General features: G+C 48.5%; 1 protein-coding gene across 11 annotated transcripts in view; it reads right to left on the bottom strand.

Annotated features, from left to right (window-relative positions):
- Positions 1-26919, bottom strand: part of KLHL12 (kelch like family member 12) — a 145187-nt gene extending 118268 nt beyond the window's left edge. For 10 of the 11 annotated variants that reach the window (XR_007353453.2, XR_012665674.1, XR_007353452.2 and 7 more), the window contains exons 1-4: positions 26585-26705; positions 22860-23649; positions 14585-14738; positions 13797-14014 (exon numbers count right to left, since the gene is read on the bottom strand). Coding sequence is in view for 6 of the 11 variants with exons in the window: in XM_075121898.1 (XP_074977999.1) it covers positions 13797-14014; positions 14585-14738; positions 22860-23492 (1005 nt within the window). In the remaining 5 variants the exon portion in view is untranslated. Of the gene's footprint in view, positions 1-13796; positions 14015-14584; positions 14739-22859; positions 23650-26584 lie in introns of all 11 variants that reach the window. The other variant, XM_048826638.2, reaches the window with a different exon arrangement.
- Between the last annotated feature and the right edge of the window lie 970 nt (positions 26920-27889).

Genomic DNA, 27889 nt, shown 5'->3' with positions numbered 1-27889 from the left:
TTCCACCCCTTCAGTGGTGGGTAGTATAGAGGCCTGGGTCTGCCAGAGCACCTGGTGTTTTGGATCGTTCTTATGAGGGGCAAGGCCACCCTAGAAGGACCTTCAGGGGCAAGGATGTCCACCATCGGGTCAGAGTCCTCCATGACCTCCTCTGCCTGGAGATTGAGATTTAGGGCCAACCTTCTAAGGAGGTCCTGGGGTCCCTTGGTATCCATCGCGGTAGGGAAGTGGTGGTGCCTGCCACTGCCTCGTCTAGCAAGGAGGCGGCCCATGGGACAGGGTCTCCTGCCCTTCCGGCTCTCTGGAGGCTGAGTCAGGTACTTCGGAGCCTCCCGTGACTGGAGGTGGCTCTAGTGTCACTGATGGTTCTGGTTTGAGAACTGAGCCTGAGCGTGACAGCCCAGAGTCCCTGTCTCGTGCAGGGTCCTCAGGAGCCCTGGGGGTGTGGCAAGCCAGCGACGTTGCTTGCGGCAGGGGGAGGGGGCACCACGTGGTTCAGATGCCACCGATGTCAGCCTGGAGCCCTGACCCTGAGCCTGACGGTAGGCCCAAGGGGTCAAAAAGGGCCATTGGACTAGGCCCTGCCATTGGGGTGGCCAGGCAACCACCAGTGCTCATGGTTCCACCCGTCTGCAGTGCTGGGACCGGTGCCAGGACCGGGAGCAGCAGTGGCTGCGTCTAGAGACAGAAGACTCGGCGTCTGACTCGGACGAGTAGTCTGTGCCTGACCATGGGGGGAACGGAGCTGGGGAACGGTATCGGGGAGATGATGAGCGGCGCCATAACATCACAGGCTTACCATGATGATGAACCGGGGCGGTGCCGCAGCTACATGCAGTGCCAGGATAGATATTTCAGTCAGTGCCTGAGGCTGCACCTGTAGGGCCAGGGACTGCACTGTCATGGCAATATGGTCCTGTGCTGCCTCATAGGTGTCCAGCGTGAATGGAAGGTCGAGTTCGTCCTCCCAATGCTCCCAAGTCAGGAATTCCACCAGCACCGGACTCAACAGGCCTCCTGTTGGGGCCGGAGTCAATGGTGCCAGGTCTTGAGGCCCAGACCGTGGGTGCCCCGCTGGAGTCCCCTCGCGGCTTCTTGATGGGGGGAACGGCCCCTGTCCGCCTTCTTTTTCTTATGCAGCACCAGGGACTGCGAGCAGTGCCGCATGGCACTGGCTTTACAAGTTGGGGAGCGTTGCTGGAGCTCCTTCGAGGAACCCTTCCTCAGTGCCAGGACATCCCACACCGAGGCCGGGGCGCTGTGCACTGATGATGCCGGTGCCGCTTCTGGTGCCAGCTGTGGACAGAGGGCCGACTCCTTCAGGAGGCACTTCAAACAATAGTCCAGCTCTCTCTTAGCCCTGGGTTTGAAACTCCTGCAAATTGGGCATTTATTTGTCTGATGGCCTTGTCCTAGGCACTTGAGACAGACAGCATGTGGATCGCCTGTAGGCATAGGTTTCGCCACCTCTCGCACACCTTAAACTCCTGTGACCAAGGCATGCCCTGGTGCCTGGGGAAACTAGAGTGGGTCGGAAGCCCCCCAAAAGTAAGTCCAACTAACTACTATATAATGAACTAACAACTAAGAAAAGGGAACCACTATGTAGGCACTTGCAAATGCAAGAGACTGAGCTGCTCCAACAACTGTCACTGGCGGTAAGAAGGAACTGAGCCGGCGGCGGGTCGGCAGGGACCTATATACACTGCCGTAAGGTGCCACTTCAGGGGTCTCCACAGCCGACCCGACGGGTAGCGCTAGGGGAAAAACCTTCCAACGATCGTGCAGGCGGCGCACACACACACCTACTGGAATGCACGTGAGCAATCACTCGAAGAACATATGCTCCTAGTGTAATTCTAAGGCCAAAGGGGCTAATACAGAGGTCTCAAAGTCCAGGCCCGCAGGCCATCTGTGGCCCGAGAACCTCCCCACTGAGGGCCATGGAAACTTTAAAAAAGTTTTTTCATGCAGCCCTCATGGCTGCCGGCCGGGAGAGTGATGCAGGAGGGGAGCAGCAGGAGAGATTTACATGCCCGTCCCCTCAACATTGCTCCATCCTGCTGCTCCTGGGACCCTCCCAGAGGTTGCACTTGGCAAGGTGTCATTCAACTCGGCTCCCTGCAAGCGGTTCCCTATCCCTGCTGTTGCTGGCGGAGCCACAGAGGAGAGAATAATGCAGCCATGCTGCCAGCTGTCTGCTGCAGGCGCTGCCCCCACCGCCCCGGCTCCCATTGGCTGGGGGAGAGGGACAGACATACCATCACTAGTTGCTGGGCAAGGTCAGCCATGGAAGCAGCGTCACTAGTCACCGGGCAGAGTCAGCCAGGTCGGCATGAGGCCAAGGGAGCGAGGGAAAAGGGTGGGAAACAGGCTGGGAGGAGGCGTGAACGCCATCTTCAGTTACGTTATTAGCCCACTGGGAGCATTTGAGGACTGGCACTGGCCCTAAGGTAAACTGAGTTTGAGACCCCTGGGCTAATACAATCCTTGGATGCATAAACCGGGGAATCTCAAGTAGGAGAAGAATGATTATTTTACCTCTGTCCTTGGCACCGATGTGATTGCTGCTGAAATACTGTGTCCAGTTCTGGTGCCCACAGAAAGGAGGATACTGATAAACTGAGAGGGGTTCAGATAAGAACCACAAGAATGATTAACGGATTAGAAAACATGCTTTACAGAAATAGACTCAAGGAACTCAATCTATTTAGCTTAACAAAAAGAAGGTTAAGGGGTGACTTGATCGCAGCCTGTAAGTACCTACATGGGGAACAAATATTTAATAATGGGCTCTTCAATCTAGCAGAGAAAGATATAACACAATCCAATGGCTAGAAATTAAAGTTAGACAAATTCAGACAAGAAATAAGTCATATATTTTTCAACAGTCAGCATAATTAATCATCAGAACAATTTACCAATGATCATGGTGGATTCTCCATCACTGGCTATTTTTAAATTAAGGATGGATGTTTTTCTAAAAGATACTAAGATAATGTCACGGCTAACCTGGTGGCTGAACTTTGTGACTTTGTCCTTACCCATAACTATTTTACATTTGGGGACAATGTATACCTTCAGATCAGCGGCACTGCTATGGGTACCCGCATGGCCCCACAGTATGCCAACATTTTTATGGCTGATTTAGAACAACGCTTCCTCAGCTCTCGTCCCCTAAAGCCCCCACTCTACTTGCGCTATATTGATGACATCTTCATCATCTGGACCCATGGAAAAGAAGCCCTTGAGGAATTCCACCATGATTTCAACAACTTCCATCCCACCATCAACCTCAGCCTGGTCCAGTCCACACAAGAGATCCACTTCCTGGACACTACAGTGCTAATAAACAATGGTCACATAAACAACACCCTATACCGGAAACCTACTGACCACTATGCTTACCTACATGCCTCCAGCTTTCACCCTGACCACACCACACGATCCATCGTCTACAGCCAAGCTCTGCGATACAACCGCATTTGCTCCAACCCCTCAGACAGAGACAAACACCTACAAGATCTCTGTCAAGCTTTCTTACAACTACAATACCCACCTGCGGAAGTGAAGAAACAGATTGATAGAGCCAGAAGAGTTCCCAGAAGTCTCCTGCTACAGGACAGGCCTAACAAAGAAAATAACAGAACGCCACTAGCCATCACCTTCAGCCCCCAACTAAAACCCCTCCAACGCATTATTAAGGATCTACAACCTATCCTAAAGGATGACCAAACACTCTCACAAATCTTGGGAGACAGGCCAGTCCTTGCCTACAGACAGCCCCGCAACCTGAAGCAAATACTCACCAACAACCACATACCACACAACAGAACCACTAACCCAGGAACTTATCCTTGTAACAAAGCCCGTTGCCAACTGTGCCCACATATCTATTCAGGGGACACCATCACAGGGCCTAATAACATCAGCCACACTATCAGAGGCTCGTTCACCTGCACATCCACCAATGTGATATATGCCATCATGTGCCAGCAATGCCCCTCTGCCATGTACATTGGTCAAACTGGACAGTCTCTACGTGAAAGAATAAATGGGCACAAATCAGATGTCAAGAATTATAACATTCATAAACCAGTCGGAGAACACTTCAATCTCTCTGGTCACGCAATCACAGACATGAAGGTCGCTATCTTAAAACAAAAAAACTTCAAATCCAGACTCCAGCGAGAAACTGCTGAATTGGAATTCATTTGCAAAGTGGATACTATTAATTTAGGCTTAAATAGAGACTGGGAGTGGCTAAGTCATTATGCAAGGTAGCCTATTTCCCCTTGTTTTTTCCTACCACCCCCCCCCCCCCCCCCAGACGTTCTGGTTAAACTTGGATTTAAACTTGGAGAGTGGTCAGTTTGGATGAGCTATTGCCAGCAGGAGAGTGAGTTTGTGTGTGTGTGTGTGTGTCCCCGGGAAAAGGGTGGGTGGGTGAGAAAGCCTGGATTTGTGCTGGAAATGGCCCAACTTGATGATCACTTTAGATAAGCTATTACCAGCAGGACAGTGGGGTGGGAGGAGGTATCGTTTCATGATCTCTGTGTGTATATAAAGTCTGCTGCAGTTTCCACGGTATGCATCCGATGAAGTGAGCTGTAGCTCACGAAAGCTCATGCTCAAATAAATTGGTTAGTCTCTAAGGTGCCACAAGTACTCCTTTTCTTTTTAAGAATTTTTTGGAGTGGAAGTTTTACAGCCTGTGTTATACACAAGATCAGACGATCACAATTCAGTTAGTGTTAACAGCAAGTCAGCTGGAGGGTGGCTGCTTTTAATTAAGCCTCTTTCAGCACCATCTTGACCTGGTGACATAGTACCATTTAGTTTCTCAAGTTGTTTCATCATCTCTGTCACTGACTCACCTTCACCATCTAACCAGTAATCAGCACTAACTTGGTCCTTCCTAACCAGTTAGGGCTCTTGTAGCAGGGTGACTACTCCGCTCCTGCCCTGAAGGGGTTAAAGCAGCCCAGGAGAGGGCTGTGAATGGGAAAAGCAGGCTGATTGGGAAAGCAGCCACAGCTGTGGCCAGCTTAATCAGGGTCCAGCTGGCCCTTATAAGAGGGCTGTGGGCCAGAAGTGAGGACAGACACCCTCTCTAGCTTCCTAGAGAGAGAAGGACCTGGCTGCCTGGGAAACTAAGAAGGGTACCTAGGGTGGCCAAGTGCTAGGGAAGGGCAGAGGGAGCTCCAGCCCAGCAAAGCCCCTGGCTGCAGGCCTAGTTAAAGGCCTATGAAATGGTACTGGGGCTGCAGAGGGGCAGCCCAGAGATAGACAGAGGCAGCTGGTCCAAACCCCCTTGCCGATGATGAGTGGTTCATAGACTGCAGTCTGCCCCAGGGAGCGGGGGCTAGATTGTGACTGGCAGTGGCCACTGAGGCAAGGTGGGGGTAGAGGGTTGGGGGAATCCCCTGGATGGGGAGACTCGGATTGTGGGTTACTGCTGGGGCAGAACCCTGACGAGGAAGGCACTAGGGTCCGGGAGGGACATGGGGGCCAGCGGCAGGTGAGACACCGGCCTGCAGAGGGCGATCCTGGCCGGAAGAACTAATTCCCAGGACGACCGACAGGAGGCACCGCACCGGTGAGTTGTCGCCCCGCGACAGCTCCCCATCCAGCTTTGTGAACCTTAGCATGGGAATCACAGTAGACCTAATTAATGACCATTTCAGCAGCACCCCCTGCCATCCGCATCTCTCTCTCTCCAGCTGAACTGTTTTTGCATTTCTACAGACAGGCATACCCTAGGGAAAAAGGGACCCAGTCAGGGTTATTCCTCCACCCAAAGCACCCTTTGGGCAAGAGCTGTGTAGAAGAGACTCCTCCTTCACTGAGACCTTTGTGGAACCACCCAGCCCCACAACATGTAGGTGTGGAGAAGACAGAAGTTCCAAGACAGTGCTGCGGACATCAGGGCTGTCCTTAGGATTTATGAGGCCTCCGCAGTATTATTAAACTGGTGCCCCTATGCCCAACAGCAGCCTGGGTTTGCAGCCGAGGGGAGGGAAGAGGACGAGGCAGCAAGGATACCAAGCCGCCCGGCCCGCCACACAGTGGCGGAGAGTCACAGTTCCCTGCAGAGAGCCCTGTACCCTCTCCATCATGCAGAATGCGCAGCACCAGCGCATTCGGCTCTGTGAACATGGCCCCCTGTCTAAGGAGACTGCAGTGCACACTGGGTGTGCGGGAGCTGACCCACTCTTACCTGCTGTCATGGACGGGTGGGTGAAGCTGCCACTTGGGGAGGCTAGCTCCCCAGCCCACCTCTTCAGCCTGTGGTCCCGCCCATACGTCACTCCTGCTGTGCCCCAGACCCCGCCCCCACTCTGCCCAGGCCCCGCCCTCTCCCACACTGTCTCCCTCCTCTCTTCCCTCCCCCTCCCTGCCCACCCCCTTTCAGCCAAATCCCTGAACCCAAATGAAGCAAATGACATTTGAGAAGAAAAAAAGAAAAAAAAACAACTACTCTTCAGCAATTTCTTTCTAAAGAAAATGGGGCATGTTTTCCAGTGCATCCCAGATGGTGAAGACTGGACATGCAGAAGGTACCTAATTAAAAGCACTAAATTTGGGAATAAAAAATGTCAGTCACAGGTTTTTTGATATACCCTGAAATCTGTCAGAGATTTATTTGCAAAAAACTTTGTAGTAAGGGCAAGTCAGCTGTCTTGCTGAATACAACATTAAATATTACGGAATACATGACGCAGCTCTTCTCTGTGTAACATTTTCTTAATCAGTATTTCCAAGGTGATTTTATATTTTAAATGTACTCTTAAGCCTTCATGAAGCAATAATTCCAGATTACTACATAATTAACTCACTGAATCAAAGACATTATTTAAATTAATCAGTCACAGAGGTTTAGTGTGTTCACAACAATGTTCATAGCTTTTAGAAAAAGGGAACACTAATTTACTTTGTGTGATCTCCATAACAATAGACATGTTTATGAAATTTCACCAACTTTAAAAAATAGGTTTCCAAAGATTTTAGGCATAACAATGGATTTTATATCTTACTATGTACTGATTTTTCTAGAGGGTTCACAGATAGTTCATCAGATAGTCAGAAGTGAAGAAAGGTAAATTCTTTGTCCAACTATCTGGAAGGAAAGGGGTGTTGTCCCCTTAAGGGTTCTCTTCAATGGGAGCGGGGGCGGTGTGTAAAGGGAGAAAGGGATGGACAAAGGACAGGAAGACTTTAGAAGCAACTTTTCTTTTACTATAGTAATTAAAATGTGTATTTAAGATAAGGGTGGTCTTTTGAAAGATGTATTTTAAAAACTATATCTGAAGATCCAAGCATTTAAAGCTAAAGATGATTGTGCATCTAAAAATCTATGCAAGGATTTTTTAGAGATGTAATTTTATAATCTTCACCAACTGTAACGTTATTGACATGAACTGGGACTGTACAGATCATTGTTGCAATCAAGGTCCTGTAGTGGCACCAAATCTTGTATAAAGGGGGTCAAATAAGGTGTCTAAGACACAGTTATGGTTTGCTGGTTATGATTATGCTATCTGTATGCATGTATCATTTTTGTATTTAAGGTTATAAGTATTGGAAGGACAGGCAGGGCAGAAAAGGTGGGGGAGTAGCACTGTATGTGAGGGAGCAGTATGACTGCTCAGAGCTCCGGTACGAAACTGTAGAAAAACCTGAGTGTCTCTGGATTAAGTTTAGAAGTGTGTGCAACAAGAGTGATGTAGTGGTGGGAGTCTGCTATAGACCACTGGACCAGGGGAATGAGGTAGATGAGGCTTTCTTCCGGCAGCTCACGGAAGCTACTAGATCGCATGCCCTGATTCTCATGGGTGACTTTAATTTTCCTGATATCTGCTGGGAGAGCAATACAGCAGTGCATAGACAATCCAGGAAGTTTTTGGAAAGCGCAGGGGACAATTTCCTGGCGCAAGCGCTAGAGGAGCCAACTAGGGGGGGCGCTTTTCTTGACCTGCTGCTCACAAACCGGGTAGAATTAGTGGGGGAAGCAAAAGTGGATGGGAATCTGGGAGGCAGTGACCATGAGTTGGTTGAGTTCAGGATCCTGACGCAGGGAAGAAAGGTAAGCAGCAGGATACGGACCCTGGACTTCAGGAAAGCAGACTTCGACTACCTCAGGGAACGGATGGCCAGGATCCCCTGGGGGACTAACTTGAAGGGGAAAGGAGTCCAGGAGAGCTGGCTGTATTTCAAGGAATCCCTGTTGAGGTTACAGGGACAAACCATCCCAATGAGTCAAAAGAATAGTAAATATGGCAGGCGACCAGCTTGGCTTAATGGTGAAATCCTAGCGGATCTTAAACATAAAAAAGAAGCTTACAAGAAGTGGAAGGTTGGACACATGACCAGGGAAGAGTATAAAAATATTGCTCGGGCATGTAGGAATGATATCAGGAGGGCCAAATCGCACCTGGAGCTGCAGCTAGCCAGAGATGTTAAGAGTAACAAGAAGGGTTTCTTCAGGTATGTTGGCAACAAGAAGAAAGCCAAGGAAAGTGTGGGCCCCTTACTGAATGAGGGAGGCAACCTAGTGACAGAGGATGTGGAAAAAACTAATGTACTCAATGCTTTTTTTGCCTCTGTTTTCACTAACAAGGTCAGTTCCCAGACTGCTGCGCTGGGCATCACAAAATGGGGAAGAGATGGCCAGCCCTCTGTGGAGATAGAGGTGGTTAGGGACTATTTAGAAAAGCTGGACGTGCACAAGTCCATGGGGCCGGACGAGTTGCATCCGAGAGTGCTAAAGGAATTGGCGGCTGTGATTGCAGAGCCATTGGCCATTATCTTTGAAAACTCGTGGCGAACCGGGGAAGTCCTGGATGACTGGAAAAAGGCTAATGTAGTGCCAATCTTTAAAAAAGGGAAGAAGGAGGATCCTGGGAACTACAGGCCAGTCAGCCTCACCTCAGTCCCTGGAAAAATCATGGAGCAGGTCCTCAAAGAATCAATCCTGAAGCACTTGCATGAGAGGAAAGTGATCAGGAACAGCCAGCATGGATTCACCAAGGGAAGGTCATGCCTGACTAATCTAATCGCCTTTTACGATGAGATTACTGGTTCTGTGGATGAAGGGAAAGCAGTGGATGTATTGTTTCTTGACTTTAGCAAAGCTTTTGACACGGTCTTCCACAGTACTCTTGTCAGCAAGTTAAGGAAGTATGGGCTGGATGAATGCACTGTAAGGTGGGTAGAAAGCTGGCTAGATTGTCGCGCTCAACGGGTAGTGATCAATGGCTCCATGTCTAGTTGGCAGCCGGTATCAAGTGGAGTGCCCCAAGGGTCGGTCCTGGGGCCGGTTTTGTTCAATATCTTCATAAATGATCTGGAGGATGGTGTGGATTGCACTCTCAGCAAATTTGCGGATGATACTAAACTGGGAGGAGTGGTAGATACGCTGGAGGGGAGGGATAGGATACAGAAGGACCTAGACAAATTGGAGGATTGGGCCAAAAGAAATCTGATGAGGTTCAATAAGGATAAGTGCAGGGTCCTGCACTTAGGATGGAAGAATCCAATGCACCGCTACAGACTAGGGACCGAATGGCTAGGCAGCAGTTCTGCGGAAAAGGACCTAGGGGTGACAGTGGACGAGAAGCTGGATATGAGTCAGCAGTGTGCCCTTGTTGCCAAGAAGGCCAATGGCATTTTGGGATGTATAGGTAGGGGCACAGCGAGCAGATCGAGGGACGTGATCGTTCCCCTCTATTCGACATTGGTGAGGCCTCATCTGGAGTACTGTGTCCAGTTTTGGGCCCCACACTACAAGAAGGATGTGGATAAATTGGAGAGAGTCCAGCGAAGGGCAACAAAAATGATTAGGGGTCTAGAACACATGACTTATGAGGAGAAGCTGAGGGAGCTGGGATTGTTTAGCCTGCAGAAGAGAAGAATGAGGGGGGATTTGATAGCTGCTTTCAACTACCTGAAAGGGGGTTCCAAAGAGGATGGCTCTAGACTGTTCTCAATGGTAGCAGATGACAGAACGAGGAGTAATGGTCTCAAGTTGCAGTGGGGGAGGTTTAGATTGGATATTAGGAAAAACTTTTTCACTAAGAGGGTGGTGAAACACTGGAATGCATTACCTAGGGAGGTGGTAGAATCTCCTTCCTTAGAGGTTTTTAAGGTCAGGCTTGACAAAGCCCTGGCTGGGATGATTTAACTGGGAATTGGTCCTGCTTCAAGCAGGGGGTTGGACTAGATGACCTTCTGGGGTCCCTTCCAACCCTGATATTCTATGATTGGCTCTATACTGTCTATATTTCAAACTTGTGCCTATACACTCCTGTGGTTTACTGCTCACCTAGGTGGAAGAATCCCACATTCATGGGGATGGTGCATGTATTTGTATGCTACTCAGCAGCATACAAAGAATGACGGATAGAAATTAAAGACCTAAATGTATTTCTGAAATCAGACACTGGGCACCAACACCAATTGTTTTTGGAATGTCTGATAGCTTCTTCAGGAAATGGAGAAAAAGATGCTATGCACAAGAACCACAGAGAGCTCTCTAGGTCAACCAAAAATACTGGGTAGTAAATGCTATTAATTTATTTGCAGAAAATGCTCTTAACATGAAAGGCTCCACTGCTTTTGGAGCCACAATTTCTGTAAGCTCTCCTCTCTGACCAGAGCTGACGTATGCAACAGCAAATGTGAAGGAGGCTTGGAACTACTTTAAGTCAAAGTTGCAGAAACCACCTGGAACTTGCATCCCAAGCAAGGGAGGGTGGGTGGGAACCTCATAGGGAAGGGTTGCAGCTCAAGCATCTCAAACAGGTTATTAAGATAAATCAGAAAGCCTACAAGGCATGGAATAAGGGATGGATTAGCAAGGAAAGCTACCTCTTGGAGGTCTGGAGGTTTAGGGATAAAGTGGGAACTGCCAAAAGCCAAGCAGAGCTGAATCTTGCAAAGGAAATTAAAAACCATTATAAATGGTTCTTTAACCATATATATAAAAAGAAGACAACAAAAGAAGGGGGAATCCGGCATGAAGATTAAAGATTATTTAGGTATGGCCCAACACCTAAATGAATACTTTGCCTCAGTTTTCAATAAAGCTAATGACAGGTTTCAGAGTAACAGCCGTGTTAGTCTGTATTCGCAAAAAGAAAAGGAGTACTTGTGGCACCTTAGAGACTCACCAATTTATTTGAGCATGAGCTTTCGTGAGCTACAGCTCACTTCATCAGATGTCAGAATCAGATTTCATCTGATGAAGTGAGCTGTAGCTCACGAAAGCTCATGCTCAAATAAATTGGTGAGTCTCTAAGGTGCCACAAGTACTCCTTTTCTTTCTGCGAATAAAGCTAATGGGGATCTTGGGGGGAGCTGCCAGGTGGCTAGTGGGCACAAGGAAATGGAAGTAGAAATTACCACATGAGGCAGAAGCCAAACTCAGACAGCTTAATGGGACCAAATCGTGAGGCTGGGATAATCTCCATCCAAGAATATTAAAGGAACTGGCACATGAAATTGAAAGCCCAGTAGCAAGGATTTTTTAACAAATCCATAAACTCAGGATTCGTACCTTATGACTAGAGAATTGCAACTATTGTGCTCATATTTAAGAAAGGGAAGGAAAACATGATCTGGGAAACTACAAGCCCAGTAGTTTGACCTCAGTTGTATGCAAGATTTTAGAACAAATTCTGAAAGAGAGCATAATTAAAGACAGAGATAAATGGTAATTTGTATAAAATACAACACGGTTTTACAAAAGGTAGATTGTGCTAGACCCAATCTGATCTCTTTCTTTGAGATAAGACTTTTAATCTAGACAAAGAAAAAGCAGTAGATCTAATCTAACTGGATTTCCGTAAAGCATATGATACAGTTCCATGTGGGTAATTATTAGTTAAATTGGAAAAGGTGAGGATTAATACAAGAATCGAAAGGTGGTTAAAGGGGAAACTACACCAGGTTATACTGAAAAGTGAACTATCGGGGGGGGGGGAGGAGAGAGAGAGAGAGAGAGTGTGTGTGTGTGTGTACAAGTGGAACGCCTCAAGGATCAGTCTTGGGACCAATCTTATTTAACATTTTCATTAATGACCTTGACAGAAAGTGGGAGTGTACTAATAAACTTTGCAGATGACACAAAATTGGAGATATTGCCAATGTGGAGAAGGACCGGAATATCATACAAAATTTGGAGAACCTTGAAAGCTAAGTAATAGAAATGGGATGAAATTTAATAGTGGAGAGTGCAAGATCATGCATTTAGGGATTAACAACAGAAGTTTTTGCTACAAGCTGGGGACTTATCAGTTGCAAGCGACAGAACAGGAAAAAGACCTGGATGGACTGGTTGATCACAGGATGACTATGAATCACTAATGTGATACAGCCATGAAAAAGGCTAATACAATCCTAGGATGCATCAGGTGAGGTATTCCTAGAAGAGACAGGGAAGTGTCATTGCCATTATACAAGGCACTGATGACACCTCATCTGGAAAACTGTGAGCAATTCTAGTCTCCTATGTATAAGAAAGATGAATTCAAACTGGAACAGGTGCAGGAAAGGGCTACTAGGATGATCAGAGGAAAGGAAAACCTACTTTATGAGAGGAGACTTAAGAAGGTTGGCTGGTTTAGCCTAACAAAACGAAGGCAGAGGGGAAGATATAATTGCTATCAGAAGGATAACAACTCCTCTCTCTCCCTGGTGTTTAAGGGCCATTGATGGCACAAGAACAAAGGGATATACACTGCCCAACAACAAGTTTAGGCTTGAAACTAGACAAAGGTTTCTAACCATCAGAGGAGTGAAGCCTTCCAAGAAAAGTAGTGAGGGCAAAAACCTAACCTCTTTCAAGACTGAGCTTGATAAATTTATGTAGAGGATGGTACGATGAGGTAGCCTACAGTGGCATATGGATCATCTGCGACTGTTATTAACAAATATCTCCAGAGATGGACCCTAGATGGGGAAGGCTCAGAGTTATTACAAAGAATTCTTTCCCAGGTAGTTGGTTGGTGGGTCTCACCCACATGCTCAGGGTTTACCTGATCACCATATTTGGGGTGGAAAAGGAATTTCCCCCCCAGGTCAAATTGACAGTAACCCTGGGATTTTTTCACCTTCCCCTGTAGTGTAGGGCACAGGTCACTTGATGATTTTAACTACAGTAAGCTATTTGACAGGCAAGGAAGGTATCTCACTCTTCCAGAGTGAGATATTTCCTGCCTGTACAGAACGCACCGGAGATGAAAGCAGAATCCACAAGCACTATCCTAACAACAATCAACACTGGCCTAAGCATAACCTGATGCCTAATAAATATATTCCATTGTAACTATTTTTGTAACTACAACTGTTAACCCAGCTGATCACCCACTGTTAAGCCCAGGCCAGAGTTCACAATTTCTGTTCTACACCAGAGAGAAATATCCCCCATGTCTGTTGTGTCTTGGCCTTTCTCCTTGATCGTAACTAATTTGGTTTTGGTTTGTAGTACTGGTCTTTTCATAACAGTTAGTAACGAACACAGTAACCAATGTTTCATTCTCCATGTTCAAATGACAGCTACCTTGCTGCAGAGGGGAGGTTACACTCTACCTGTCAGTTTCAGAATATGCAGCTGATTCAGTAAGAAGCAGATTTCAGTAGAGCATTCAAAGTCTGCCTGAGATAGCCATTCCAAGAGTTTTATGAACTAACCAATGTGGGGGAAATGGAAGAGGGCTAGACATACCGTTATTTGCTTTGTTTTCAAGCAGTATTTTGCTCTCACTGATTTGCACAACAAATCCTGCTACCTTTACCTGAATTTCATCACATTTGATGAGCTTTTCCACCTCTTCCTGATTTAAGAGGATGAACTCTTCATGCTGAACCACCTCTGGGAAGTGTTTCTGGCTGAAGACCTCTGCTGCCTGCATTAGATCAACGCAGTTGTGTGTCTCAGCAAAATCTCGGATGCCCAAACAGTTTGATGGATCCAGCTGGCTTTCCAAGAACTCACAACAAGCCTGCTTCACACCTATAGAAATGAGATGAGTGAGTGAGCTCATGCACTTCTGCTATCCAATCCCTGCTTTGGAAAGTAATTTAGAAAACCAAGTTCTAGTCTATATTGAAATGTCAACCCCAAAACCTTGCTTAGAGGTATGCACACACACAAAGAGACATATAGGCAAACATTTCTTCAGGGGCCAGGAAAAAATAAAGCAACAGACGGTATGTTTAGACCACTGACTATTTATACATACTAAAAATAACTTGACAAATATAGGAGAGACTCAAAAGGAAGCCTTACAGAGCTCGGGGATCTATAGGACCTTAGAGTGAGAGATGCCTTGGGACAATTATTTGTTTTATCACCATTTCTCCACGAGGGTTAAACTTTCTTATCAGTGAGAACAGAGTACATACAGCAGCACATTTGACAAACGGCTATTATGCAATTTCAACACAAAAAGACTTGGGTCTGGAAACAGCCCAGCACCCTATTCTGCCTTCTGCAATCTTTCCTTTACTTACAAGTCAGACATTCCAGAACCCTTAACAGCATCAACTGTACAATCTGCATGGTTAATTGGTTTGCAATTACCTTTCAGCTGAAGCAGACATGCTGCTGGGAGCAATTCCTGGACATTTTCTACCGTCACATGAACCGTTTCTGTATACACAAAGTCCAGCAGGATTTCCATAGTAGAGGCTGTCAACCCTTGGATATCCACATATGGTTTATCTTTTTCTGAAAGCTACAAATTAAAAGCAAGGGAGATAATGGTTTATTTTCCAGAGGTCAGACCAAAAACCCAGTGATGGCTCTTAGAAGTTGTCCCTGCAGAGTACTCTGCCTTTTCAGTGTATGTAAAAAGGGAAAAGATAGAGATGAAGGAATTTCCTTGGAGAATTCAGCATGTGTGTGTGTGTGCATACACACGTGTGTAGAGAAGATAGCATAAGTGTTTCTTTTGTGTAGAAGGATGCCTCAGGGAAACTGTATTTTGGAAGAAGCCAGATGAGATTTGACACAACAGAAGCTTAATGGGTGGTATTTAACCTAAGATGAACAGCAGACTCACTAACATCACCTGGCATAGGCGCAGACTCCATGGGTGCTCCAGGGCTCAAGCACCCAGGGAAAAAAATAAGGCAGTGCTCAGCACCCACTATCCACAGTGGTTTTGCCCTGGTGCTGGCCGCCTGATCAGTTATTTGGTGAGCATCTGGGGGAGGGGGCAGAGAGGAGGGAGCAGCGGGCAGGCAGGAGGTCTTAGGGGAGGGGGCTGGGCAGGAAGAGGTGGAGCAAGGGCAGTGCCTTGGGGAATAGGCCAACCAGGAGTGGGGCCTGGGGTAGAGCACCCACTGCGAAAAATAAAAGTCAGCGCCTGTGTCATCTGACATGCAGAAGCGAGGAGTGAAGGAGAGTTCCCCCCAACTCTTCCCCTTGGACTGGCTGCCTGACACATTATGGGTTGTGTGGAGCAACCATCTCATGCCTGTCTTTATAAACACACCACACAAAAAGTTCCATTAAGCTAGAGTTAAGATTGAAGGGACAGATCAGTAATTTAAGGATAAAAATCCTTACAAGAACTTCATAGTTCTACTAAAAAGCCAGGAATTTCAGAGCCAAGGTTAAACTTGCATGAAAAACATATGAAAATAGAGAAATGCACAGTTAAGGTACCCAGTCAACCTTAACTCTGGCCCAATTAGCAATGCCAACCTTCCATCTTCCTTTTGTTATTTTGTAAGAGGTGTTATTTTGGATCAAATATTTTTTCTAAGGGCTTTAAAGGATCCATCAACTGTGGACATATTAAATTCCGAGAAGCCACAGTACTCGTGTGTGCAGGTGAAATACTGAGATTGTGCTTCATAGAATATCAGGGTTGGAAGGGACCTCAGGAGGTCATCTAGTCCAACCCCCTGCTCAAAGCAGGACCAATCCCCAATTTTTGCCCCAATCCCTAAATGGCCCCCTCAAGGATTGAACTCACAACCCTGGGTTTAGCAGGCCAATGCTCAAACCACTGAGCTATCCCTCCCCCAGTTCAGTTTATAATTGGTTTCATGTCTCTATTGTAAACCTGATGACTCTGTTTCTATTGACTCTTGGATAAATGGCTAGCATACAGAACCACAAAGTCTGCTCCTGCAAGCTGTTGAGGACCTCCTGTCAGCATGCACAGGCCCTTAATGAGGTCTTCAGGATGTGACTTGTGAAGTAGATTTTTTTCCTGAAGCCTGTATATGGCTAAAGGGGGCAGTGTCAGTACTAGACGTGCATGATTCAGAGAGAAGCACCCGAGCTTCTCTTGACAAAGATGAAATTAAACATTTATGGATAAGGGTTCAGTAAGGAAGGGTTGTTGCTTGGCCACGGAACTGCCAGAGTTGAAGGAGAAGAAAATAATCCAGTAGTGGAGGAAATCAGTGCAGTCCTGGGACTTCCTGTGAAGGTGCAGGCAACGCAGGAGTGGAGTAAACAGACTGAGCCAGTGCTGTGGGCTACTGGGATGCACTTTACAGTAGAAGAGAGGGGAACAGGAGTCAAAGGTGATGGAGAAAGCAGAATGAGGGTGCAAAAGAAAGAGGGTAAGAAGAGTGTAAGAAGTCAACAGCCTGAGGATTATAGAGAAGTGGGATGTAGAAGGTGAGTGGATCATATACAGTGAGACTGACTGGCAGTCTGAGAAAGAGGATTCATAAAACTTAAGGCCAGGTGGCACCACTAAAATCATTTAGTCTGACCTCCTGCAGAGGCCAGGCCAGAGAACTTTACCCACTGATTCCCACATCATAGAATATTAGGGTTGGAAGAGACCTCAGGAAGTCATCTAGTCCAATCCCCTGCTCAAAGCAGACCAGCCCCAACTAAATCATCCCAGCCAGGGCTTTGTCAAGCCAGGCCTTAAAAACCTCTAAGGATGAAGAGTCCACCACCTCCCCTAGGTAACGCATTCCAGTGTTTCACCACCCTCCTGGTGAAAAAGTTTTTCCTAATACCCAACCTAGACCTCCCCTACTGCAACTTGAGACCATTGCTTCTTGTTCCGTCATCTGCCACCACTGAGAACAGCCTAGCTCCACCCTTTTTGGTCCCCCCAGTCAGGTAGTTGAAGGCTGCTATCAAATCCCCCCTCGCTCTTCTCTTCTGCAGACTAAATAACCCCAGTTCTCTCAGCCTCTTCTCGTAAGTCATGTGCCCCAGCCCCCTAATAATTTTCATTGCCCTCCGCTGGACTCTCTCCAATTTGTCCACATCCCTTCTGTAGTAGGGAGACAAAACTGAACACAATACTCCAGGTGTAGCCTCACCAGTGCCTAATAGAGGGGAATAATCACTTCCCTCGATCTGCTGGCAATGCTCCTACTAATGCAGCCCAATATGCCGCTGGCTGTCTTGGCAACAAGGGCACACTGCTGATTTCTCATCCACTGTAATCCCCAGGTCCTTCTCTGCAGAACTGTTGCTTAGCCAGTCAGTCCCCAGCCTGTAGCGGTGCATGGGATTCTTCCTTCCTAAGTGCAGGACTTTAAGCCCATAACTTCTTGTGAGTTACAGCATGTCTTTTAGAAACAAACATCCATTCCTGATTTAAAGACTCCAAGAGATGAAGAATCCAGCATGTCCCTAGAAAAGTTAGTTACACTTACTATTAAAAATGTTTTCAGATGAGTCTCCATTTAGGTTTCAGAGTAACAGCCGTGTTAGTCTGTATTCGCAAAAAGAAAAGGAGTACCTGTGGCACCTTAGAGACTAACCAACTTATTTGAGCATAAGCTTTCGTGAGCTACAGCTCACTTCATCGGATGCAATTAGTTACTTTTTGAGATCTGTCAAATGGATTATAAATTAGCCAACTAACATCTTACTGCACATTTTTTTCATTCATGCTTTTACTTTCTGCCTTATCAATGGTCTGCACTGTATAACTGCTAATTTACTATCAAATCACTACTATCAACTTTCTCTTTTTCCATTTGATAAAACTGCTGCTTTCACATCCCTTCTTTACCAGGACAGATTTTCTGTCTGAAGAAGCCTTTGGATACAGGGAAATCAAGAAGGAACAGCTTTTAGTGAAAGCAAAATCAGGTGAGTGGCCATTTTGGTAAGTGAGCAAGCTACATCGTGGTTTAAAATCATAAAGACAGGAGGACAAGTAGTCAGGTGTGGGGCAGAGGGGTATCAATTTGGAGACCGAAGTCACCAAGGATGAGGATGGGAAACTGAGAAGAGTGGAAGAAAGAAAGCCAAACATGATAATCTGAAGAATCAATCCTCACACCCCCTCCACAGTGAACTAGACAGAGTTGTCGACCACGCTCGTGAAAAGGAGGAAGGAGTGACGCTCCCATCTTGTGACCTCACTGTCCCCAAGCACTATACTTTTCCTATACCTCTCCAACTTCTGTAAACATCCTGAAATAAGCAGGAAGTAAACAAGTAAAATAAGCTGGCTGTATTTTAAAGAATCCTTAATGAGGTTACAGGGACAAACCATCCCGATGTGTAGAAAGAATAGTAAATATGGCAGGCGACCAGCTTGGCTTAACAGTGAAATCCTTGCTGATCTTAAATACAAAAAAGAAGCTTACAAGAAGTGGAAGATTGGACAAATGACCAGGGATGAGTATAAAAATATAGCTCGGGCACGCAGGAGTGAAATAAGGAAGGCCAAATTACACCTGGAGTTGCAGCTAGCAAGAGATGTTAAGAGTAACAAGAAGGGTTTCTTCAGGTATGTTACCAACTAGAAGAAAGTCAAGGAAAGTGTGGGCCCCTTACTGAATGAGGGAGGCAACCTAGCGACAGAGGATGTGGAAAAAGCTAATGTACTCAGTGCTTTTTTTGCCTCTGTCTTCGTGAACAAGGTCAGCTCCCAGACTACTGCACTGGGCAGCACAGCATGGGGAGGAGGTGACCTGCCCTCTGTGGAGAAAGAAGTGGTTAGGGACTATTTAGAAAAGCTGGACGTGCACAAGTCCATGGGGCCGGATGCGTTGCATCCGAGAGTGCTAAAGGAGTTGGAGGATGTGATTGCAGAGCCATTGGCCATTATCTTTGAAATCTCATGGCGATCGGGGGAAGTCCCGGACGACTGGAAAAAGGCTAATGTAGTGCCAATCTTTAAAAAAGGGAAGAAGGAGGATCCTGGGAACTACAGGCCAGTCAGCCTCACCTCAGTCCCTGGAAAAATCATGGAGCAGGTCCTCAAGGAATCAATCCTGAAGCACTTGCATGAGAGGAAAGTGATCAGGAACAGCCAGCATGGATTCACCAAGGGAAGGTCATGCCTGACTAATCTAATCGCCTTCTATGATGAGATAACTGGTTCTGTGGATGAAGGGATAGCAGTGGACGTGTTGTTCCTTGACTTTAGCAAAGCTTTTGACACTGTCTCCCACAGTATTCTTGCCAGCAAGTTAAAGAAGTATGGACTGGATGAATGGACTATAAGGTGGATAGAAAGCTGGCTAGATTGTCGGGCTCAACGGGTAGTGATCAATGGCTCCATGTGTAGTTGGCAGCCGGTATCAAGTGGAGTGCCCCAAGGGTCAGTCCTCGGGCCAGTTTTGTTCAATATCTTCATAAATGATCTGGAGGATGGTGTGCATTGCACCCTCAGCAGGATTGCAGATGACACTAAACTGGGAAGAGAGGTAGATACGCTGGAGGGTAGGGATAGGATACAGAGGGACCTAGACAAATTGGAGGATTGGGCCAAAAGAAATCTGATGAGGTTCAACAAGGACAAGTGCAGAGTCCTGCACCTAGGACAGAAGAATCCAATGCACCGCTACAGACTAGGGACCGAATGGCTAGGCAGCAGTTCTGCAGAAAAGGACCGAGGGGTTACAGTGGACGAGAAGCTGGATATGAATCAACAGTGTTCCCTTGTTGCCAAGAAGGCCAATGGCATTTTGGCATGTATACGTAGGGGCACTGCCAGCAGATCAAGGGACGTGATCGTTCCCCTCTATTCGACATCAGTGAGGCCTCATCTGGAGTACTGTGTCCAGTTTTGGGCCCCACACTACAAGAAGGATGTGGAAAAATTGGAAAGAGTCCAGCGGAGGGCAACAAAAATTATTAGGGGACTGGAACACATGAGTTATGAGGAGAGGCTGAGGGAACTGGGGATGTTTAGTCTACGGAAGAGAAGAATGAGGGGGGATTTGATAGCTGCTTTCAACTACCTGAAAGGGGGTTCCAAAGAGGATTGATCTAGACTGTTCTCAGTGGCAGCAGATGACAGAACAAGGAGTAATGGTCTCAAGTTGCAGTGGGGGAGATTTAGGTTGGATATTAGGAAAAAACTTTTTCACTAGGAGGGTGGTGAAAGACTGGAATGCATTACCTAGGGAGGTGGTGGAATCTCCTTCCTTAGAAGTTTTTAAGGTCAGGCTTGACAAAGCCCTGGCTGGGATGATTTAATTGGGGATTGGTCCTGCTTTGAGCATGGTGTTGGACTAGATGACCTCCTGAGGTGCCTTCCAACCCTGATATTCTATGATTCTATGATCTTAGCAGGTCTGCAGAGAATGGTATAGGTACGGGAAGCAAAGCAATGAGATAGGATCTGAAGGGGGACTAGGGATGCCAGGAAAGTGACCCAAGGTGCAAAGACTTCCTAGTCTGCTCCCCACACTCATTTTCCATACAAACTTCTTCCTTGCCCCAAACCAAATCTACCAATTTTGAAGCCTCTGCTTGTGGACTGGGAAGTAGGGCAGTTGGGGAAAGCTGGGGTCTGAAATACTTGGTAGCAACTTTAATCATGAGAAGGTAGCAACAGCTACCATTTCATAACACAGTGGTAGTAATTCAATGCCCAGATGTCAAGAACAGCACCTACAACCTGCATGAACTATACCGCCTGTCTATGTGGATATCAGGTGGGATTTTTATTCAAGGACAACCAAACTCTGCTTCATTTTGGCACTTTCAATACCACAAAAACATTTATCTTAACATTGACCTTCCATAAGAGAAATTATAAACCACTGCACCACCATGCTTCTTTCTGTCTTGATGCCCTGTTGAAGGAAGACCCTTAAGACATTCAGTGTGAGGAACTGACCTTGCTTTATAAGTCCGTGTGCCTGTGACTGAAAAGAAATCATCCACGCTGTTAACCACGTGGTGGGGGGAGGGGGTGAAGTGATCATCCCAGAGAATTGGGTGTGGGTGGGGGGAGCAGGGGGGGGAGTTAATTCGGTTTGTGCTGCACGTTAACCTGAAAACTGCAGCCCCTTCTTTTAAACTGCCAACCCATTTTAAAGGGCCAACCCAACGGCTGCTTGGTATGGGAAAGGAGGGCTCTGCTCTTTGAAACCATTCCCACGTTATGAAGGTTGAAGAAGCCGAAACCCTTTGCCTTACCATGGCTGCCTGCAAGCCGAATTCCGTTGCCCAGCCGAGAACGTGTTATGTCTCACACCAAACAGGCAGACCCTCAAGATAAGAGGCAAAGTGCGACCTTGTACCAAATGCACATGTGCTATGTAATGTTAACAGCAAGGTTCACCATGAAAGAGTCTACCCAATGCTCTCTAAGATGTGTCTTTTTAACTACTACTCTCCCTTTTTCCCCCTCCCGCAGCTGCAAATGTTTCAACGCTCGCAGTATCATCTCCGTCCCCAAGGCTAGCGAAGATTAGAAGGCGAAAAAAAACGCACTCGCGATGAAACGTTCTCTGAGCTCATGCTGTCCTCCCACACTGAAAGAGCCCAGCAGAATGCGTGGAGGCAAGCAATGTCAGAGTCCAGGAAAGCACAATATGAATGTGAGGACAGGTGGCGGGCTGAAGATGATAGGTGGCGTCAGCTTGCTGACAGAAGGCAGGAGTCAATGCCGAGGCTACTGGAGGATCAAACTGATATGCTCTGAAGTACGGCTGAGCTACAGGAAAGGCAGGAGCACAGACAGTTGCTACAGCCCCTGTGTAACCAACCACCCTCCTCCCCAAGTTCCATAGCCTCCCCACCCAGACGCCCAAGAACGCGGTGGGGGGGCCCTCCAGGCACCCAGCACTCTATTCCAGAGGATTGCCCAAGCAACAGAAAGCTGGCATTCAATAAGTTTTAAACTTTTAAAGTGCTGTGCGGCCTTGTCCTTCCCTCCTCACCCACCCCACCTGGTGCTTCCCTGCTCCACCACCCCTCCCGGGCTACCTTGGCAGTTATCCCCCTATTTGTGTGATGAATTAATAAAGAATGCATGAATTTGAAACAACAATGACTTTATTGCCTCCGCAAGCGGTGATCGAAGGCAGGAGGAGAGGGCGGTTGGCTTACAGGGAAGTAGAGTGAACCAAGGGGGCGGGTTTTCATCAAGGAGAAACAAATAGAACTGTCACACCGTAGACTGGACAGTCATGAAACTGGTTTTCAAAGCTTCTCTGATACGCACCGTGCCCTCCTGTACTCTTCTAACTGCCCTGGTGTCTGGCTGCGCGTAATCAGTGGCGATTTGCCTCAACCTCTCACCCCGCCATAAACATCTCCCCCTTACTCTCACAGATATTGCGGAGCGCACAAAAAGCAGTAATAACAATGGGAATATTGGTTTCACTGAGGTCTAACCACGTCAGTAAATTGCGCCAGCGCACTTTTAACTTCCAAATGCACATTCTACCACCATTCTGCACTTGCTCAGCCTATAGTTGAACAGCTCCTGACTACTGACCAGGCTGCCTGTGTCTGGCTTCATGAGCCATGGCATTAAGGGGTAGGCTGAGTCCCCAAGGAGAACTATAGGCATTTCAACATCCCCAAAGGTTATTTTCTGGTCTGGGAAGAAAGTCCCTTGCTGCAGCTGTTGAAACAGACCAGAATTCTTAAAGATGAGAGCGTCATGTACCTTTCCCGGCCATCCCACGTTGATGTTGGTGAAACGTCCCTTGTGATCCACCAGTGCTTGCAGCACAATTGAAAAGTACCCCTTGCGGTTCACATACTCGCTGCCTTGGTGGTCCAGTACTAAGATAGGGATATGGGTTCCGTCTGTCGCCCCATCACATTTCGGCAATTCCATTGCAGCAAAGGCATCCACTATGACCTGCACATTTCCCAGAGTCACTACCCTTGGTAGCAGCAGCTCAGTGATTACGTTGGCTACTTGGATCACAGCAGCCCCCGCAGTAGATCTGCCCACTCCAAACTGATTCCCGACTGACCAGTAGCTGTCTGGCGTTGCAAGCTTCCAGAGGGCTATTGCCACTCGCTTCTCGACTGTGAGGGCTGCTCTCATCTTGGTACTCTTGTGCTTCAGGGCAGGGGAAAGCAAGTCACAAAGTTCCATGCAAGTGCCTTTACGCATGTGAAAGTTTCGCAGCCACTGGGAATCGTCCCAGACCTGCAACACTATGCGGTCCCACCAGTCTGTGCTTGTTTCCAGGGCCCAGAATCGGCGTTCCACGGCATGAACTTGCCCCCTTACCACCATGATGTCCACATTGCCGAGGCCCATACTTTGAGAGAAGTCTGTGTCCATGTTCTCATCACTCTCCTCACCGTGCTGCCGTCACCTCCTCGCCTGCTTTTGCAGGTGCTGGTTCTGCATATACTGCTGAATAACGCACGTGTTGTTTACAACTCTCATAACTGCCGCGGTGATCTGAGCGGGCTCCATGCTTGCCGTGGTATGGCATCTGCAGGAGAACAGAGTGGCAGCAGAAGCAGCGGGTGGATGATGATGCTGACAGCAATATGGTACCCGAACGGAAAAAGGCGTGAAACTATTGTCACCGTTGCTTTGACTGAGGAAGGGAGGGGGGAGCAAGGGGTAGGCTGGCAGCAGACGGTGCAGTACGACTGCTAGCCGTCATTGTCTCCTGGGTGCTCGCCAGCAGACGGTGCAGTACGACTGTAGCTGTCATCATTTCTAGGCAGGCTGAATCTCCATGAGACGAAAGTCAAGAAGGGAATGACCTGGAGTCACTCCCATTTATGTCCGAGGTCTGCCAGGAGTACCCATGTCTGCCCAGGCGCCCCCGACCGACCTCACCGAGGTCAGCCACGAGCACCCAGGAGATGACGACGGCTACCAGTCGTACTGCACCGTCTGCTGCCACAAGGCAATGAGCTGCTGCTGTGTAGCAGTACCGTGTCTGCCAGCACCCAGGACACGTACGGTTTTAGTGAGCTGAGCGGGCTCCATGCTTGCTGTGGTATGGCGTCTGCACAGGTAACCGAGGAAAAAAGGCACAAAATGATTGTCTGCCATTGCTTTCACCGGGGAAGGGGAGGGGGCTGATGACATGTACCCAGAACCACCCGTGACAATGTTTTTGCCCCATCAGGCATTGGGATCTCAACCCAGAATTCCAATGGGCGGTGGAGACTGCGGGAACTGCGGGATAGCTACCCATAGTGCAACACTCTGGAAGTCGACGCTAGCCCCGGTACTGTGGACACACTCCGACGACTTAATGGTCTTAAGTGGGGACTCACACAATCAACTGTATAAAATCGACTTCTAAAAAATCAACTTCTATAAATTCGACCTAACTTCATAGTGTAGACATACCCTTACACAGCACTCTTTTTCGGGTCTGGAAAAGGTACTCAGAATGCCACAGCTTAATACAAGATGGAACACATTGTTAAGGAAAGGAGTTAACATGTTGCAAGAGACCATTCAAGGTGAAGTGAACAGTTAACACCTTGCAGTGGTAGGACAAAAGTGGGTTAGTGGATTACAGACTGGATTTATAGCTCATTACAACAATGCCTTTATTGAGTTCATGATTTTTAGTATCTAGCAAAATTATGAATGTAAGCTCCCAGGCTCATCTTTTGAAGATGTTGTGCAGGTTTCTTCTGAGAGGTCAGGTATGGAATGATCATTTTATGAGTGTCCACACACGAGTAATATGGTGTTTTTGTATTTTCGTATTTCTGTGGCCAGGTCTACACTACAGACTTATATTGGTATAACTACAAAAAATCCACACCCCTGAGCAACGTAGTTATACTGACTTAACCCCTTATGTAGACAGCGCTATGTCAGCAGGAGAGCTTCTCCCATCAACATAGCTACCGCCTAACAGAAGTGGATTAACTACACTGCTGGGAGCAGCTCTCCTGTTAGCATAGAAAGGTCTTCACTTAACTACTACAGCGGTGCAGCTGCACTGATGCAGCATTTTAAGTACAGACCTGCCCTGTGAGAGTTCATTTGAGAGTTTGTTTTGTTTCACCCACATAGTTTTTGGGGTATTTAGGATATGTCTACACTGTAATTAGACACTTGCAGCTGACCCGTACCAGCTGACTTTGGCTCATGGGCCTCAGGCTAAGGTGCTGTTTAACTGCAGTGTAGATGGTCCAGCATGGGTTTCAGCCCAAGCTCTGGGACCCTCCCACCTCACAAGGTCCTAGGGGCTGGGCTCCAGCCTAAACATTTACACTGCAATTAAACAGCCCCTTAGCCCAAGGCCCATGAGCTCAAATCAGCTGGCACAGGCCAGCCACGGGTTTTTAATTGCAGTGTAGACATACCCTTAGTATGCTGGGTGAGGTACACCACATGTTGTGATAGGCACGTATAGGACACATGGATCTTGAAAGGTGTGTTGTGGGGGTCAAGGAGAAATGGTCTCAGCCTAGTTCCTAATGCACACTAATCACTGCTGCCATTGGCCCTTATTGGCAACCTCAGCAAAGGTCCCAAGGACTGACTGTGCTACTGCTAGATGTGGTCCCTCTGATAAGGGCTAAATTGGACTGACAGGGAGTTAGGGGCGGTGGACAGGGAAGTTTGCATTGCTTGATGCCCATGTTGTGACTGTTGGTGGATAAAAAGCTTCAATCTCCAGCAAAGTGAATCCTGCACATTTACCAGCAATAAGTTCACAATTTTTTTTAAATCACATATTCACCTACACAGACACTTGATAAAAGGCAGCCAAGGTTGCTGAAGGACAATAATGCAAAATTAAAAATTGCAAAAATAAGGAAACATAAGGTAAAGGCATGCATCTATTCACATCTTTTGCGAAGATCTGGGGAAAATGGTATCCCCAGAAAGGGCTACTGGCATTGTAGGGAGACAGAATCTCAGTTTGCTTCAGCCCGCTCTCTCCATACCAACTCAAAGGCTACTAGAAAAAGGAAATTATCTTCTCTGGTAAGAGACAACACAAACGTATCTTTTACAAACCCAGTTCCACAATCCCTCACTGCCCCCTCCATGTTTTTTCCGTTTGCTACAGCATTAAGCTTGAACCAAAGCCACAGACAGCTCCTGCTTTTCAACAATCTGAGCCAAACAGCAGCCAAACGTGATCTCCTTTCAGCACTGTGCAAAGGAAGAATGTGCAGTTAGTGTGAATCATTATCAAATAGGGGAGCCGGGCCTGGAGCTCAGCGCTATGGTCTGCTGCTCGTGGTTCTGCCGGGGACCTGCTGTATGACCCTGAGCCAACCCGCTCTGCGCGGTCCCCAGGCTGTTGGCTCTTGGGGCAAGAGCCGCCCCGGCTGCAGGCGGGACGGGCGCCTGCGCGCTCCCTGGCGCCGCGCGGGGGACGCGCTCAGCGCCGGCCCCGCGCAGCCAGGCCGGGAGCGGGGCGGCGCGCGCCCTACCTCGCTCGTGAACATGGCGCAGAAGTAGTCGCTGCAGGCCGCCAGCACGATGCGGTGCGCGGCGAAGGCCTGGCGCTGCACGCGCAGGGTCACGTCGCACAGCGTGCCGCTCCGCCGCAGCGCGTTCATGGCGTTCAGGATGGACTTGGCGTGGCAGTTGGTCATGACGTCCTTGGGGGCCATGGCGGCGCGGGCCGGGCGGGTCCCGGCGGCCCTGGGCCGGGCTCGGCTGAGGGGAGCCGTGCGCGGAGGCCGGAGCGGGCCCGCTCCCGCTAGACGGAACGGGGGGGCAGCGGCGCACCCGAGGCTGCGCGGCAGGGCCCGGCCGCCTCCGCCGCGCCAACCGCCAGCTCTGGGCGCCGGCGCACGCCGGTGACGTCACCCCGCGTAGACCCCGCCCTTCGTCACCCAGCAACGGAGCCCTGCGCTCTGGCCGCGCGGCAGGCTGCCGCCGCGCGGGGTTTCCGGTGCGGGGGTCGCTCGGGCGCGGAGCGGGAGCCTTGCCAGCGCCGCGGGGCTGCGGTACGTGCCCCCGCCCTGCACACTGGCCGTCCGCGGGAGGGAGCCCGTGGGCAGCGGGAAACGGGGGCGTTGGGCCCCGCGACGCAGTCAGCTGCCGCGGTGCCCCGTGGGAGGCGAAGCCTCGCGGGCCGTGTGCTGCGCTGACCGCGGCGTGGTGCGGTTACGCCGCAGGTGCAGCGTCATCCTGTGCAACGCGCTTGTCCCGTCCCGCCGTAAACCGCCGTGGGCCCTCGCACCGTGCGGGCCGTTTCGTCCCATCCCGCCCCGGCCCCGGCCCCGGCCAGTCGTACAGTGTAAGCTGAAGTGTTTCCCGCCATGTGCTGCAAACGCTGTCAACTGAATCAAAGAATCGTAGAATATCAGGGTGGGAAGGGACCCCAGAAGGTCATCTAGTCCAACCCCCTGCTCAAAGCAGGACCAATCCCCAACTAAATCATCCCAGCCAGGGCTTTCTCAAGCCTGACCTTAAAAACCTCTAAGGAAGGAGATTCCACCACCTCCCTAGGTAACGCATTCCAGTGCTTCACCACCCTCCTAGTGAAACAGTGTTTCCTAGTATCCAACCTAGACCTCCCCCACTGCAACTTGAGACCATTACTCCTCATTCTGTCATCTGCCACCACTGAGAACAGCCGAGCTCCATCCTCTTTGGAACCCCCTTTCAGGTAGCTGAAGGCTGCTATCAAATCCCCCCTCAGTCTTCCCTTCTGCAGACTAAATAAGCCCAGTTCCCTCAGCCTCTCCTTGTAAGCCATGTGTCCCAGCCCCCTGATCATTTTCATT

This window comes from Caretta caretta, chromosome 21 (genome assembly GCF_965140235.1).
Source record: "Caretta caretta isolate rCarCar2 chromosome 21, rCarCar1.hap1, whole genome shotgun sequence".
NCBI lineage: Eukaryota > Metazoa > Chordata > Testudines > Cheloniidae > Caretta > Caretta caretta.
The sequence above is the reverse complement of the archived record's forward strand: the minus strand, read 5'-3'. Positions and strand labels throughout refer to the sequence as shown.